General features: G+C 38.8%; 1 protein-coding gene across 1 annotated transcript in view; it reads left to right on the forward strand.

The window, feature by feature from the left end:
* The first annotated feature begins 1,479 nt into the window (after positions 1-1,479).
* Positions 1,480-16,788, forward strand: part of KMO (kynurenine 3-monooxygenase) — a 53,339-nt gene continuing 38,030 nt past the window's right edge. Inside the window, 1 exon segment of the mRNA XM_006142365.3 lies at positions 1,480-1,813. Within this exon segment, the coding sequence (XP_006142427.1) occupies positions 1,760-1,813 (54 nt within the window). The 5' untranslated portion in view covers positions 1,480-1,759.

Below are 16,788 nucleotides of genomic sequence, written 5' to 3' on the forward strand. Positions count from 1 at the left end.
CCTGAGAGGAGAATGGAGGAGAAGGGATTGCAACGTGGCCATCCTCCCTGGGGGGGTGATTTTCTCGCTTTCTGTCTCTCTGTCTCTCTCTGGCTTTCTGGCAAGCGCACGCACCCTATAGCAAGAACCTCTCTGCCCCCCAAAAAAGGCAAAACAAAACTATCTTAGGGGTGTATGTGTGGTGGGACAATTATAAATAAAAGCAGGGAAGTGATAATGGCAGAGTAATAGTTACCTTTATGAAGGATGGGTGATGGCAAAGAACACATAGACAGCTGTTATTCTGGTGATGCTCTTTCTGGACCAAGTGGTAGTTACATGAGTGCTCGCTTGGCTGTGAGTTACTATATTGTACATTTGTGCTATTGTTGTGTATTTCACTTTCTTTGTGTTGTTGACCCTACGTTTAAAATGCTTTAAAATTGATACAGTTCTCTAAATATTGATGGAAGAATTCTCATGCCATTGTTTGGTAAGTGGAGAAAAATGAGTGTGGAGGAGTGAAAAATTTCCTACCATCTTTGTCTATAAAGAAAAGAAGGATGAGAAGGAAGGAGAGGAAGTGAAAGTGAAAGACAGGGAGGAAGAGAGGTTTGGGGGAGGGGAAAAAAAGGAAAAAAGGAAGGAAGGGAGGGACTGAGATGATAAGCTTGCAGAATTGGGTAATGCAGTGGTTTGCCTCTGGACAGGATAGATAGGTGGCCAAGGGACAGAATAGAAGAATTACTATTTACTGTGCACTTCTATTTCTGAATTTTGATTTCCTCCCATATGAAGGTATTACCTAGCTAAATAAAACTGTTCACTGGTAGCTAACTCTACCCATGCATATCCACAAGGGGTCACTATTGAATGCTGTTTAATTCTAGTTCTTAATCAAGAGGGGAAAAACATGCTCTCTTGCTAGGAAGGGAAGAAGCATCTTCATTTATGCTCTTACTTTACACCACATTGTGTTTCAGAAAGAAATTGCAATTCCTAAATATGTATGAAAAACAAATAATATACATTTTAAACGGGGGTGAAAAACAAAAAAAGTAGGTAGATAATATGAAGCCAGGATTGAGTTTAGGGAAGTGTAATGTTAACCATCTCAGTGGTAATGCACAAATTAGATTTTAAATTTTCTAGTATCCAAGCTAAGAATTTTAAGATGCGGGCTGGAAGGCTGGACTATAGTCAGTTACACAATTTAGAAATCTTGCTTACGAGACTACTAAGACCTGGCAGAAAATTTTCCCCTGTGGTCTGTTAAAGCCAATCAATGAGGACATGGTAGGCGAAATTCCTGGTTGGTCTTAATGACAAGAATTATCCATGAATGACTCCTGAAACTATGTCTTCTTACTCTCTGAGAGAGTGTAAGATATTCTGAAACTTCATCCGAGGGAGGTTCCATTCATGGTTAATCATGAACGAAAATGAAACTAAGAATATATACTACAGAAAAAGCAGAAGAAAAGTTCTAAGACAGATTTAAAATTCTGTCTTACATACAGACAGAGTTACCTTCTCTTGGCTGTGTTTTAATTTGATTATAGCAATGAATTGCTTTTTTTCTTAAGGCTAAAGTGATTGTACTTTGGGGTACTAATGGGTTAAATGCTATTATGGGAAATTAGCTCTGACCAAACATTGGTGCTTGCTCACAAATACACTGGGCTCCGGCAGTATAAAGTCTGAGAGAAATGAGTGCCTTGGAGAGACAGTTCTCGAAGTGACAGCGGGAGGGAATAAGTGTGAGCAGCTCTTCAGCAGTATGGAGTCATCTGATTGTCAAAGAAAGAAAGTAGCTGTTATTGGTGGTGGCTTGGTAAGACTCTGTCTGGATATGTTACTAATGTTAGTGATATTATATCAATTATTATAACCCTTAATTGTTGTTTGTGACTTACACAGATTGTTTATTTTCTTGTGGAAAAAAAAGTTTTGATACTTAAATATACCTAGTGTAAGTATGGTATTAGTTTTAACTTTTTCTTTGCCAAGAAAAGTATTTTATAATATTAAACACAAAGTTGTCTGCTTTCCCTCATCATTTTGGTTTACTATTTTAAAAATTACTTATTTATGTTCTTCTTCTTATTATTATAATATTATTTAGGTTTCCCATCGGGTACATGTGTCCACAGTTACGGTGTCAAAGCTAGTTCTGGTTTATGTGCAGTAAACTATAACTTTTCCCCTCTCAGCAGAATTACTATTTTAGAATAAAAATATCCAAATTAGTTAATGTTTAATCATTTTGTTTCACCTTTGGTCAAATAATGTGTAGGCTTTTAACTCATAGTTGTTCATTTATTCATTCATTTGCTCAAAGTCTTATTAAAGGCCTAACACTGTCCTAAACTATACAGGGAACTTCAAAAAGATTATGGAAGATGAAATTAAAGGGACTTTTAAACAAAATCAATTTGAAGTCTTTGTACAGCTTGTTCGTAATACACATTTTCTGTGACCTTTTTGAAGATCCCTTATATGTAGATTAGTTTATTTTATACCATACATGTATTTACATAATAAATGCTAATTTGTCTTTTGTTCTGCCTTCTTTGTTATTTTTCCCCCAAAGTGCTGTGACAATTCCTTTAACACTTATGGTTCTAAGTTCCCAAATGCTAAGGACTGCTGTCACATGCTGTGTTAGTCACTGGATGTGACATATGTTATTATTGCTCCATACTGGGCTTCTAGTCAATTGTTTCCTATCGAGCACTTGTTGTATGCCAACATTGTTTTAGGTAGTAGCAGTACAGGGGTGAGGATAAAGACAGTGAAGAGGAAAAAATATGATAACGTCTATTGGAGATAAGTACTACGAGATAAATGCAGGCAGAGTAATTCTGTAGTTTTAGGGGGCAACCTGTTTTAGAGTGTGGTCAGAGAATGCCTCTCTTTGGAGAGGTTAAATGACCAACGACCTGAATGGTGAGATGGATCCGACCATGTGAAGGTCTAGCAAAAAAGATTTCAGGCAGAGGGAATCACAAGGGAAACCCTGAAGCAGCAATGAGCTACACATGTTCAAGGAAGAGAAAGAAAGGCTGGAGCAGAACGAGGCCAGAGAATAGTAGCTGAGGAGGCTGGAGCAGCTGAGGAGGCTGGAGCAGCTGAGGTAGCCAGACCTTGCAGGATCTTAAAGGGCCAGGCAAAGAGATGCAATTTTATTGAGAGCACAGTGGAAAGCCATTGGGAGATTTTAGGCAGGAAAGTAAGCTGTGTTTTTAAAATATCCCCTTGGATATTGCATAGAGAATGACTGGGAAAATTGTAAGATGACAAAATAGAACAGTTAGGAGACTCTGTTAGTCTAAGACCAGGACTAAGCTTACAGGAGTGATGTCTTTTAGAAAACTAATGGGGAGATAATAAATATGTGATTGAATGTATAATTTTGGAAGGCATAGAAATGTGGGTGTCATCTGTGGATTTCTCTCTGAATAACACTTGGACTCTTCATCATGTGATCACTTCATACATGTGCTGGAAAATAAAAGACATAAATTACTACGTGTGCATTAAAAAGCAACGAAAATGCCTCTGTGAAAGAATTCCATCTGCCCTATTGTTCAGGCCCATGCCTGAGCATCGTATTTGACTCCTTTTTAAATCTTATGTAAACTCCTCATTTTCTTTTACTCCATCAGTAAGCTTTGGTGGCGCTATATTTTAAATAAATATATTTAAATATGTACATATATAAATAAATATATTTAAAATAATAAATATATTTAAAATAAATCATCTTTTTAGGAGGCAAGAGCCTGCTAAGTAGCCTCTCTGCTCTAATTCTTATCTATTACAGTCCATTCTCCACAAAGCAGTCAGAATCGCCATTCTGAAACAGCCTGATCATAATCACTCTCTGCTTAACACCTTCTAAACTTTTTACAAAAATCTTCACAGCCTTTCTTCTTTGTGGTCTGGCCCCATCCTATTTTATTATTTTTTTCTTAAATTATTATTATATATCAGTACCTGAAATTACACACTTTTTTTTTTTTTTTTTTTTGAGGTTTTTGCTTTAGGGCACATGCACTCCCCAGAGAAAGAAGAGAGTTGAGAGAGAACTTGAGAATCATCCCTCACGGGGAATGACCATGCCATAATCCTTTCTCCATTTTCCTCCTAGGATGTTGCACACACACACACACACATACACACACACACGCTTGACCTGATTTTGAAGTCACTGGGTCCAGGACTTGAACTATGGTTGGCCATGTGGGAATCCAGCGATGTAACCACTATCCCATCTGCCAACCCCACACATTCAAAAAAAAAAAAAAATCTATTTGTTAAATATCTACTCCAACTAGGCTATAAACCCTTTAGTCTCATTCCTTCCCTTTTTAAGGTTTTTTATATTATTTCTTAGTAGCTGAAATTACACGCTTTGGCTTTTCACATGTTTGTTAAACACATATGTCAACTAGAACATAAGCTCAAACTTAGTAATGTATTCCAGTGGCTAAATCATGCCTAACATTCCGTGTTTGATAGATGAATGAATGAGAAGAATGAGAAAACTTAAAGGTAGGAAACAATCTCAACAATGACATAAAAGAAATGTTCAAATGCTGTTTTCAGTCAGTAAGTTGGACATTCATACAATGGACCCTGATGCAGTCAAAGCACATGACTTGTGCAGGGGAAGTACCAGGAGATAGAAAAAGAAAGAGGAGAAACAAGAGAATGATAAATTGGGTAAATACACAATTACGTTATCAAAGAATCTCCTCAGAGCACTTCTTAAACACAAACAGGCTAGACCCGTTGTTAATAAAGCCCTCAAGTTTATTTATTTCTTTCATAAGACAGAGAGGGCCTCCCAACTGGGTGTTGTATACCGGGATCCTCCTCCCCTCTCAGACTCAACCACTCCGCCTGCCTGGATCACAGACGTGCAGGCGCACTCCGCATGCCGAGGGCGGGCCCAGGACTCCAATCCAGGACCTTTCCTATGTGGGCCCAGTTATGTTACCACTGCACCACTGCCTGGCTCCTAAAACTTTTAATTTACAAATTATTTTGTAATCCAAACAATGAAATGTTGTGGACTTTTAGTGTTTCCAAACAAATACAAAAACTTTTTATAATTGTCCATGTCATTAATGTAAATGGCCCTGTATCAAGTTTAACCCAAGAACAGGCATCAGGAAATTTGTCTTATTTCTCTGAGGTGTCTAACCTCCTCCAATCTCTCTTCTGCTCTCACAACCTCCTTCCTTGTTTATGCTCAGGAACCCAGCTGTGCCTGAACTGCGAGTTTGTGGTAGATGCAGAATGATTCACACACCACACATTTTCCTTCCCATTTATATCTTTATGTCTTCTTTTTTTTTTTTTTTTTGACAGTGTGACAACTGAAGGCTGCACTATTACTTTCAATTAAGAACTTTTTACAGATAGTGAGAAGGCAAATGAAGTTTAGAGTCTAAAAGCTACGTTATTGGCTGCAATACTAACTCTTCCACCGGAATTTATATACTCATATAACGCCTAACAAGATTTTCTTTTATTTTAGCTTGGTTTGACCCTCAGTTACACACAACTGGAATTAACATAATCTTAGTCTCATGACACACCATTACAACTGGCCTTGGAGAAGACATTTTAATTTATTTCTTTGCTTCCTTGTTTACTGTTAATAATATCTGTGAACCCAACACTCAATACAAGAATTAATACATTGCCAGTGACTTCTGTCAACCCTGTGCTTCTTCCCCACCCATCAGAATTGCTCCCAAATTTGTTTATCATTTTTTAGTCTTTTTTATGTATAGTTTTATCATGTATATGATATATTTTCATATATATATAAATAAATATATATAAATACACACACACATTTAATACATATATTTTTCAAATTATACAGTTGCACATATATATGGTTTGGTTTTAGTTGTCTTTAGTTTATGAGTATCATGCAGTATAAAATCATATAAGGGTTTGTTTTATTTTCTGTAAGGTGCATGCACTTGCTGGAAAAAGACAGAGAGAGGGAAAATGAGAAAATACCTCTCAGGGGGAAATGGCCACCCCGCACTTCCTTCTCCATTCTTCTCCCGGGATTTTGGGCATGCACGCACAGGCAAACTGTGGTGCCAGGTCTGAGGCTCATACCGTACAGTCAGCCAAGTGGGATGCAGCTGCCTTAATCCCTGTGCTACCAGCTGGCCAGGACTGTTTTATTTTACTTATAATATTGCTGATGTATTCGTATGATTGTATTTCTTTGTGTGAATATATCTAATTTATTTGTCTGTTCCTCTGTGGTTGCCATTTGGGTGAGTTCCACTATTTTTGTTTATTGATTTTAGTTGTAAAAGGCACTGCTCTGAACAACTGGCACGTCTCCTGGTGTGGACACATAGCAAAAGTTCCTCTTGGTTATATGCCATGAAGAATTTCTGGTTTGTCAGTTATGTGAATATTCACCTTGACAAGCTAATTACAAGTTATGCATAAGAGATCCCATTGGCCCTTGTCTTCTCTAGCAGTTGATATTTTCATGAACCAAGGATTAAATTTAATCCTATTGTGTCTCCACTACCTAAAGTTCCTCTTTCACCCCCACCACAAGAAGCCATTAATATATGTTCAGTTAGCAAATGTATAAGAAGAGTTGGAGAGTTGTGGGTCAGCACCTGCCAACCTTAGAAGAGATTCAAGAAGAACCTCCAGCAAGGTCAGTCTTCCTCCCCCCAGCTCTTGGAATTAATTTTTTAAAAAGAATTATTTATTTATTTAATTCCATTTGTTATTGTTAGGTATTTTTGTTTGTTTGTTTGTTTTTGCTTTTGTTTTTTTTTCCACCAGAGAGAGAGAGAGAGAGAGAGAAAGGGAAAGCAAGAAAGCAAGCCACCAGGTCTGGGACTTGAACTATAGTCGGCCATGTGGGAGTCCAGTGCCCTTATCCACCACACCACCTGCTGGCCTCTTCTTGGAATTAATTTTTGCCAAATAAAAGAAACATAGCAAACACATGAGAACAAACCAGTGGCCCGAGACTGGCTTGGAGCAGATCCTGTTCCCACTCAGTCATGGAGACCCTGTTTGCTGCATTGTTCGTTATAGCTCCTTTACTGTAATCGAAGCCCCAGGAAATGCATGAGTGGGTTTCTCACCTCTGAATCCCAATCTCTCTACTCCTAGACCACTTCTCTACATTAAACTTTTACTGATCATTTGTTCTTGAGATTGTCAGACTCATCTTCATCCCAGCACTGTTTCCTAGTAAGAGACTCATTTCTAAAGGAACCTCCTGCAGCTTCATTCCATCTCTTCAGACCATCTTGTCCCCTGATCACATCCTTCGCCAGAACAGTTTTCCACCACCATTGGAGAAACACTTATAGTTGTAACACTGTGAAAGAAAGAGGAGGTTTACAAATCTTCCTCTTTACCTTCAGTGATGTTTGCATTAGCCTTTCATCCTAAGTTTTTGTTTTGTAAATGCTATACAGCTGTTTAGCCTTTGGAAGAAGTTTATTTTATTGTATGAAATCCAGTAAGCTTGTAGTTCTTCTTTTCCTTAATACAAGCTTATCTCCAGTACTGTGCTTGCTAGATATTCTTTCGGAACGATAGAGAAGCACCTTTTTGTAAGTTAGAAGCAAGTAGGGAAGGAAGAAAGAAATATGAGATGTTAGTAGTTAAGAGAAGAATATCTCCAGTCGTGAATCAAAGGAGCTAAGAGTCCAGGACTCCGCTGGAGAGGAGTGGAGAAGGTGATGTAAAGATGATAACTAAGCAGGCACAAAGACATACTCTTATCTGGGAAGCTCGATCACTGCTGAGCAACAGACACTGCGGTCACTGCAGATTAACAGAGGAAGAGGGAAGCAATTTGATCTTTCAGACACACCAAATGTTAGCAGGTAATCTGTTTATAATTTCAATAGGAGCTACACAGGGGAAAACAGATTATTTATTTTAACAAAATATTTTTATTTATTTTAAAATTTAATTATGAGAGGCCAGCAGATGATGTAATGATTATGTTGCTGGACTCAAAATCCTGAGAGAAGAATGCAGGAGAGGGGATTGTAGTGTGGTCATCCCCCCAGGGGATGATTTCTTACATTCTGCTTCTCTCTCTCTCTCTCTCTGTCTCTCCGGTGAGTGCATGTGCCCTATAGAAAACTCTCTCAAAAACAATTTAATTATGAAATATTTTGTTAAAATAGTCCATTTTCATGTGCAGACTCTTGAGACATGTATCAATCAATTAGATCACCTTCTGCTCCCTGCCCATTTTCATTGAAGTACCATCCTCGGGAACCAGCAGTTAGCGTAATGGCTATGTCGCTGGACTCCCACGTAGTCGACTGCGGTTCGTGTCCCAGACCCGGTGGCTTAAAACTCACGCCGGGCGCGTGTGCGTGCGTGCCCATGATCCCGAGAGGAGAATGGAGGAGAAGGGACTGCGGCGTGACCATCCCCCCTGGGGGGTGATTTCTTGCTTTCTGTCTCTATGTCTCTCTCTGTCTGTCTGGCGAGCGCACGCGCCCTATAGCGAAAATCTCTCTCAAAAAAAAAAAAAAAAAGTACCATCCTCAAAGCCACATTTTCCCAATACTGAAAACTGCAGCACTCACACATAATCTTTTTTTATGTAGAGAGAGAATTTTGCTATAGGGCATGAATTTTGCTATAGGGCATGTACACTCACCAGAGAGATAGAGAGGGACAGAAGGAGAGACAGTGAGAAATCACCCCCCGGGGGGGATGGCCACACAGCAATCCTTTCTCCTCCATTCTCCTCTCAGGATTCTGGGCACACACACACATGAGCCCAGCATGAGTTTCAAGCTGCTGGATCCAGGACTCTAACTGTGGTCGAATATGTGGGGGTTCAGCATCTTAACCACTACATTACCTGCTGGCCCCACAATCTTCTTTCTATATCCCAGCCCTGTCATTACCCTGGGTGACTATTGAAATTCACATTGCTGACCAATCCCTTTTTTTAAGCCCTCAGTGCCTTGAACTCTGTGAATCCAACCCTCGTGCACCAGCCTCTCAGTCCCATCCACCACATCCTGGCCCTGGACTTGTTATCCCACAGAACTGCCCTATTTCTTTTTTTTTTTTTTTTTGTGGGGTTTTCGCTATTGGGCGTTCTCACCAGAAAGACAGAAACAGAGAGATAGAAAGCGAGAAATCACCCCCCAGGGGGAAAGACCACACCACAATCCCTTGTCTTCAATTCTCTTCTTGGGATTTTGGGCACGCATGCACACACACCCAGCATGAGTTTAAGCCACCAGGTCTGGGACTTGAACTACAGTCGACTACATGGGAGTCCAGCGATATAGCCATTACGCTAACTGCTGGTCCCAGAATTGCCCTATTTCTAAAATAATGGTTCGTTGGAAAAATCATGATGCATTTTTTCAGAGAAAAATACATCATGTTTTTTCCTATGACCCAGTAATAGTGCCACACCTAGGACTCTATGATCAAAAACTCCTTATTTTCTAGCTGCCTCATTCAGTTATTTTATTATTATTAATTTTAGTTTGCTCTAGGACATGTGTGTTCACCAGAGAGGGGGTGAGGAGAGAGAGAGAAAGTGGGAAATCATCTTCCCAGGTGGGGATGGCCATACTGCAATCCTTTCTCTCTATTCTCCTCTTGGGATTTTGAAGACACACACACACACACACACACACACACACACACACACTCAGCATGTTATTCAGCCACTGGGGCCAGGACTCAGACTGTGCAGCTGGACATGTGGGGTCCAGTAGCCTTACCTTCCATAACACCTGCTGGCCTCTCATTCAGTTACTTTGGAATAAGAGAAGTAATTCATTCTGTTTGTCAAAATCTCCTCCTATTTAACCCTGTTCTTCATCCCTCTTCTATCTTCCTTCCAACCTATCAGCTTAGCTGTTTTGGTTCATCAGTTCAACTAATATCATCAACTCCTTAGTTTTAGTGTCTTTCCCTTCCAAGTACATGGCTCAATCACACTTTTTTTTTCAACACTTTTTCCCCTCTTCATTGAAATCCAAGATATTGAGTGCTGCAAGAAAAAAATGTAAACCCACATGTTGATGTCACTATAAAGTCGTGGTCTCCATCCTCAACTGGATCTTCAATGCTTTTTCAGTCACACTTGTTGTTCGTCAGTTAAGAGCTCATAATCTGGAATCAAATAGAGAAGTTTGAATCTCAACCCCAGCTCCATCACTCACTAGCTCTGTTAACTTAGGTTAGCCACTTAACTTCTCATGTGTCAATTTCCATATCTATTTTATGTTTCCATAAAACAAGATAACAAGATTACCTACTTCATATGGTTGCTGTGAAGATTAAGTGAGTCCCAGCAGTGAATGATATATAATGTTTTCATAGGTATTGTATAGTATTGTTGTTTCTTCGATTAGATTTCTTTGTCCCATTCTTGCCAGTATTTATTTGAAACTTAATCACATGCTCCTTCTTTCTGGAGCCTTTTTCCTTCTGACCCTTATTTGGTTAGCTCCCACTGATCCTTTCAGAATCAGCTTAGCTTTCACTTTTTTCCCCAAGAGATTATACTTCCTCCCACTCCACTCCCTTGAATTTAGATTAAGGTTCCTTCTTCTCTAATCTTAGTTATGCTTCTGCTCATCATGCTAATACCATCCTTTGTCATAAATGTCCATAATCTCCTTGAGAGGAGTGGGTATATCCTGTGCTCCATTTTATCCCTAGCAGGTTTGGGCCATAATCCTAAAAGATACAATCCAGAATGCCATGATCCTGAATGCTGACATCTCAAAAAATTAAAATCCCTCAAGTCTAAAATTCCTAATGTCTAAAATCCCCCAAATGACAATATGGAAGGATTAAAATTCCAAACGCTAATACCCGGAAAACCACATTCCTACTGGGATAAAAAAAAAAAAGACTATATATGAAGAATAGAAAAATTCAGGAGGAAATAAAGTTGGTTATTTTGTTCATTTGTTTATTTTTTAGTCCCCCCCCTATTATTTTAAATAGTCAGCATCATTTTTTAAACTATTCACTATGCTATGTATTTCCCTTTGAATTATTTCCAATACTAGAAGTATAAATTGTATGAACACTTTTAGAGAATTCAAATTCATTTTATGCATCTTTTGTACATTTGATTTTGTGAAAGAGCATTGTATCACAACGCTGACTTTGTGTGTAAGCACTGTGTGTGTACATAACAGCAGGTGACTGCAATTATCAAACTGGGTTGACATAATTACTAACCATAGTGAAATGTGTTCATGCATTTTACTTTCTAATCTTTTTTTTTTTTACAGATGTAATTCATCTGTTTACATCTGTTATATTCATGCAAGTATTGTTAGCACACCTATAAGTTTATGCTTGCAAAAATATGTATGCTATTATTGCCTACCTTATCGGGAAAAATGGCCTCTGAATTTCTTGGTCTTTTTTTATGTTTCTCAAATAAGCCCCCATTTTAAAAGTAAATAAATGTCTTTTAAATTATTTTTTCAGAATTATATGTGTGGAATTATGATCTTTTTGGAATTTAACACTCAGCATTAAGGCATTCAGGATTGTGTCTTTTGGGATTATGATTGACATAGATCCCTAGTACCTAGCACAGAGTCAGCACATAGGGAAAAATATATATATAAATATGCGGTAAATATATATTTATATATAATAAATTAATTATGAAAATTCAGACAAGGTTATAAAATCCTGAAGGCAGCAATTGTGTATTATATTTGGATTACCTTTACTGCCTAGTAAGGAATCTTGTAATACCTAGGAACCAATAAATATTAGATTGCTGAGAGATTCAAGATGCATTTTTATGTAGAAAAATATGTCATGACTTTCCTGACAACCTAATAGTTTTCCAATGATCTTCTATGTCTCTTGAAAGATGTTTTTAAATTTCCAAAAAAATTCCTCCTTGGATTGTAAATTGTGGTCTTCTGTCTACCTTTTTTCTATATATGACTGTCTCTGTGTCCACATTCCTCTTTTTATAAGGATACTACTGGGTTTGGGCCTTTCCTAAGGATGTCAATTTAACTTGATTACTTTATGAAGACCTTATCTCCAAATAAGGCCATAATCTGAGATACAGGATTAGAACGTAAAGATACGAAGTTTAAAAGACACAATTCAATTCAGTACTACTCAGTGGAAAAGTTCATAGCTTTATGAGAACTCATAAGCAGGGGATTTGAGGTAGAATGGCTAAGGAAAGGTTCCTTGACGAGGTGAAGATGAGTGGATACCTGAAGGATGAGCAGGAGATTACTATGTAAAGAGGGAAGGGGGAACCAACCGATGGCATATTGGTTACGTTGCTGGACTCCCACGTAGTTCACCTCAGTTTGAGTCGCAGACCCATGGCTTAAACTTCATGCCAGACTTGTGTGCGTGTGTACCCAAGATCCCAAGAGGAGAATGGAGGAGAAGGGATTGCAGTGTCATCATCTCCCCTGGGGGGTGATTTCTCACTTTCTGTCTCTCTGGTGAGCACATGCACCTATAGTAAAAATCTCTCTTAAAAAAAAAGAGGGAAAGGAAGAATAATTTTGGACAGGAAAATATGGGTTAAATCACATGATGGGGAAAGCATGGTGAATAGAAGTGGTTGAAGGTTAGCAAGGCTGGGGCAGAAGGGTGACACAATCAGATTTGTGCTATCAAAAAAAAAAAGATAAAGAAAATTTGAGGTCTGCAATGATGTCATTTTTTTTTCCCAAAGAGAATTTACAGTTGCTCTGGCAGGTGGCTCTGGTTACCAGCAACCCCAAGTGAATGTAATCCAAACAGGATTACTAATACTTCCTAAACAGGATTTGGGCCTTTGACCATTAATTTCTTTCCAGTTTGTACTATCACTAGGATGTATCTTTTTAGGGTCCTAGCCCAAAGTCTGAGGTCAGAATCTGCCCTCCTGAGCAGGAGTTAGGGTTGGGGTTTTAAAACTCCATATTTTGTACTGCTAGCTTCATTAGTCTGTCAAAAATTCCACTGAAGTTCTCAGTCACTTCCACATTCAGCAGATGCCCCTAGACGTGGTTCTAAGTGTCGTCTCTCTGAGTTTTTATTTTTTCAGCAGAGGTGGTATTAAAATGACCTATTCCAAATGGTTGCTTATGGAGAATAAATTGGCAAGAGACCAGGTAAATGCTAGTGGCATAGACAGAAAGGAGCATAATGATAATGGTAACTAAGAGCAGAATGATAAAAGTGAAAAGAGATGGGGAGGGGCTGGATGGTGATGTAGCAGTGAAAATGCAATGTTTGTGAGACTGACCCACATGAGAAGAGTCTGTGTTTACATCTGGAGACCTCTCTGAGTACACAAGGTATACTCATACCTGTGATCCAGAGCTGGCTGGGGCTAGGGGTGGATCATGGTGTTAGGATCTTATTGGGTGTGCTCTCTCTCACACACACACAAAAACACACTTTCTCCCTCTGTGCCTCTCTTGCTTATGAAAAAAGAAATAAACTAATTTAAAGAAAAGAAAAGAAATAGGTAGGTGAAAAAACATGATGAGGTAGAATGGGCAGAACTAGGAATGGACTGAATGTAGAAAATGAGGGGGAGAGAGGTTCCAAGGGTGGCTCCTAGGTTTTTAGTTTTGGTAATGAGAGGGATGACTTCAGTCACTGACACAGGACATATGTAGAGAGAACTAGTGAGATGGGAGGCCAGGATCACAATATTCAGTTTGGATCTGTTCATTTTGAGGTGCTTTTAGTTGTACAAGAAACTACATAAACATTCGTGTGCATGACCTCAAAAGAGAGATCTGGGTTGAAGATAAATACTTTCGCATCACCAGGAATACAGAAAATTAACTAGGATGGAAGTGGAGAAACTCCAATATTTGACTGTTTTCCTTTGCGAATGTGAAAGAGAGAAAGAGGAAATGGCCACAGATGAATAAAACTAGAAAGTGAGCAAAAGGATTATGTGTCAAGAAGAAAGGTCTAGTTAGCAACATTGAATGCTAGTGAAAATTCAACTCTGACATCTGAATGAAGACGACATTACCAACTTTTCATTGCTAGTGATGAGGAAGTAAATAAACGACCACAATCTGGGACCAGCAGTTAGTGTAATGGCTATGTCGCTGGACTCCCATGTAGTTGACTGAGGTTCGAGTCCTGGACCAGGTGGCTTAAACTCACACCAGGCGCGTGTGCATGTGTGCCCAAGATCCCGAGAGGAGAAAGGTGGAGAAGTGATTGCGGTGTGGCCATCCCCCTGGGGGGTGATTTCTCACTTTCTGTCTCTGTCTCTCTGTCTTTCTGGCGAGCGCACGCACCCTATAACAAAAACCTCTAAAAAAAAAATGATTAAAAAAAAACAAACTACCACAATCTGTCTAACTATTAGGAATCAATACAATAAAGTTTTTAGAAGAAAATAGACAAAAGAATTTTTCTTGATTTCAGAATAGGGAACACTAAAGATGACTGAAGAGAAGTACTCAGCTCTTGTATAGGGAAGGCACAAGACAATTAGTCAGATACATTTCAAATGGAATATTTAAGGAGAAATACTTGAACTTACCAAGAAAAAAATCTAAAGATTTCTTAAATGCGAAAACTCAAGAGGAACAGCATACTAAGGAAACCAAAATGTCTAGCCACTTGACCCTGGCAGACTGAATCCGGAAGAAGCACTCTTTTCTTGGGGAGAAAAAATATGAATAAAAGATCTCTAGCAGCCTCTGATACTGCCACAGAAGGCATTCTAGTTGTCTGGGGGTCTAGCATTCCACATGGCGCCAGGCCTAGTGAAGGAAGTTCCTGAGATCTGCGGGACTGCATGAATACAGGAAAGGATCTCAACCAAGATAACCCAGTTTCCCAGGGCACAAACTGCGACAGATTGGGACATTTTGGGGAACAAAATAGTGGCTGTAGTAGAACCAGCAATATGGAGTGGTACCGTACCTGCTTCTCATCCCTGAGTACCTGAAAAAAATTCTACCAAATTCTGTTGGCTGCCCCCAAGAGACCAGTTCAGCAGCAAATCCAGCACAAAGGCCTCCGCCTCTTGTGGGAACCCTCCAGAATTTGTAGGCCTCTGTCACTGACAGGTGCTGAATCCAGCATGCACCACAGTTGGGTTACACCAGCTCCTCTTCCTCATGGGAGCCCTCCAGACTTGGTTGACCCCTACCCAGGATCAACACTGAACCCAGCACCAATTACAATCACAGTGCACAGATTCCAATCCCTATCAAAGGCTCTCTGGACACTGCAGGATGGGATTCTGGACTCTGCTGATCCCGCTGACTGTTCCTGCTCTACTGCTGGGGCCAATAGACTGGATTGCACCCTTGACCCCTGCTGCTGTTTACAGCTGAGGGACTCTCTGGGAGATCCTGACTCTCAACAAAATTGCACCACTAAAACTACAAGGACTCAAAGTCTAGAATACTGAGGTACTAGCAGATGGCCCTGACAATGAATACAGAAGAAATCCTGTGGAAATTATTTATCTTTAGCCACTCAAAGCCAAAACACCCCATGTAATTGCCACTAAAGGAAACATGCTCGAGAAATAAATTCTCCACTAAAAAAGCTAATTCTCAAAATCATAACCCCCTCAACAGGAGGGAGGAATGAAAAGAAATAAAAAAGAAAAAATCATAACCCTACCAGTTATGCAAATAGCAACACAGGGACACAAATATGAAAATGGAAATAAACTTAGCACATCCCAAAACACAGTAATTTTCCAGTAATAGATCCCCAAAAAGGAAAATTCTCAAAATTCCTGAAAGAGAATACGAAATAGTGATGCTAAAAAAATTTCAGCAAGCTACATGAAAATATTGACAATTCAATGAAGTCAGAAAAATAATATAACAACAGAATGAGAAATTTTAAAAAGAGACAGAAATCATGCAGAAGAACAAAACAGAAATTCTTGAACCAAAACCCCCCAAAAATGAAATTAAAAATACAAGAGAGAGCTTCAAAAGTAGACTAATACAAGAGAAAGAATATTAGACCTGGAAGATAAGTCTTTTCAAATCATTCAGTTGGGAAAACAAAATCTGAAAATAGAATGAAAAAGGATAAAGATGGTCTACAAAATTTGTAGTATACCATCCAGCAAGCAAATATGCATTTCATGGAAGTGCCAGAGGAGAAGAGGCAAAGAGAGAAACAGAAAACTTACTTAATAAAATAATAGGTGAAATTTCCCAAGTATGAAAAGAGATATGAACATTCAGATACAAGAAGCTCAAAGATCTCCAATTCAACCCAAAGAGGTCTCACTGAGGCATATTATAATTAAAATGCTGAAAGTCAAAGATAAAGAGAAAATTTCAGAAGCAGCAAAAACAAAAAAAGGCATTAAGTTACATCACAGAATTCCTATCAGAGTAAGTGAATTTCTCAGCAGAAACGAGGCAGTCCTGGAGAAAATGAGATGATATATTCAAATACTAAGTAAATAAATAAATAAAACTGCTAACCAAGAATAGTATACCCAGAAAACTTATCACTCAGAAGAGGAGAAATAAAGTCTTTCCCAGATAAGCCAAATCTGAGGCAATTCACCATCACTAGACTGCTTTACAAGAACCCTTTCAGGGAGTCTTACATTTAGAAGCGAAAGAGCAATAAATGCCACGACAACAACCACAACAACAAAAAAAAAAAAAAAAAGGAAAGAAAAGAAAAATAAAGAAAATATAAAACACACTGCTAGACCAGACATATAAATGGGAAAGAGAAAAGAATCAAATCCTATCACACACACACACACACACGCATGCA

Source organism: Tupaia chinensis, unplaced genomic scaffold (assembly GCF_000334495.1).
Source record: "Tupaia chinensis unplaced genomic scaffold, TupChi_1.0 Scaffold000074_1, whole genome shotgun sequence".
In the NCBI taxonomy this organism is placed as follows: Eukaryota; Metazoa; Chordata; class Mammalia; order Scandentia; family Tupaiidae; genus Tupaia; species Tupaia belangeri.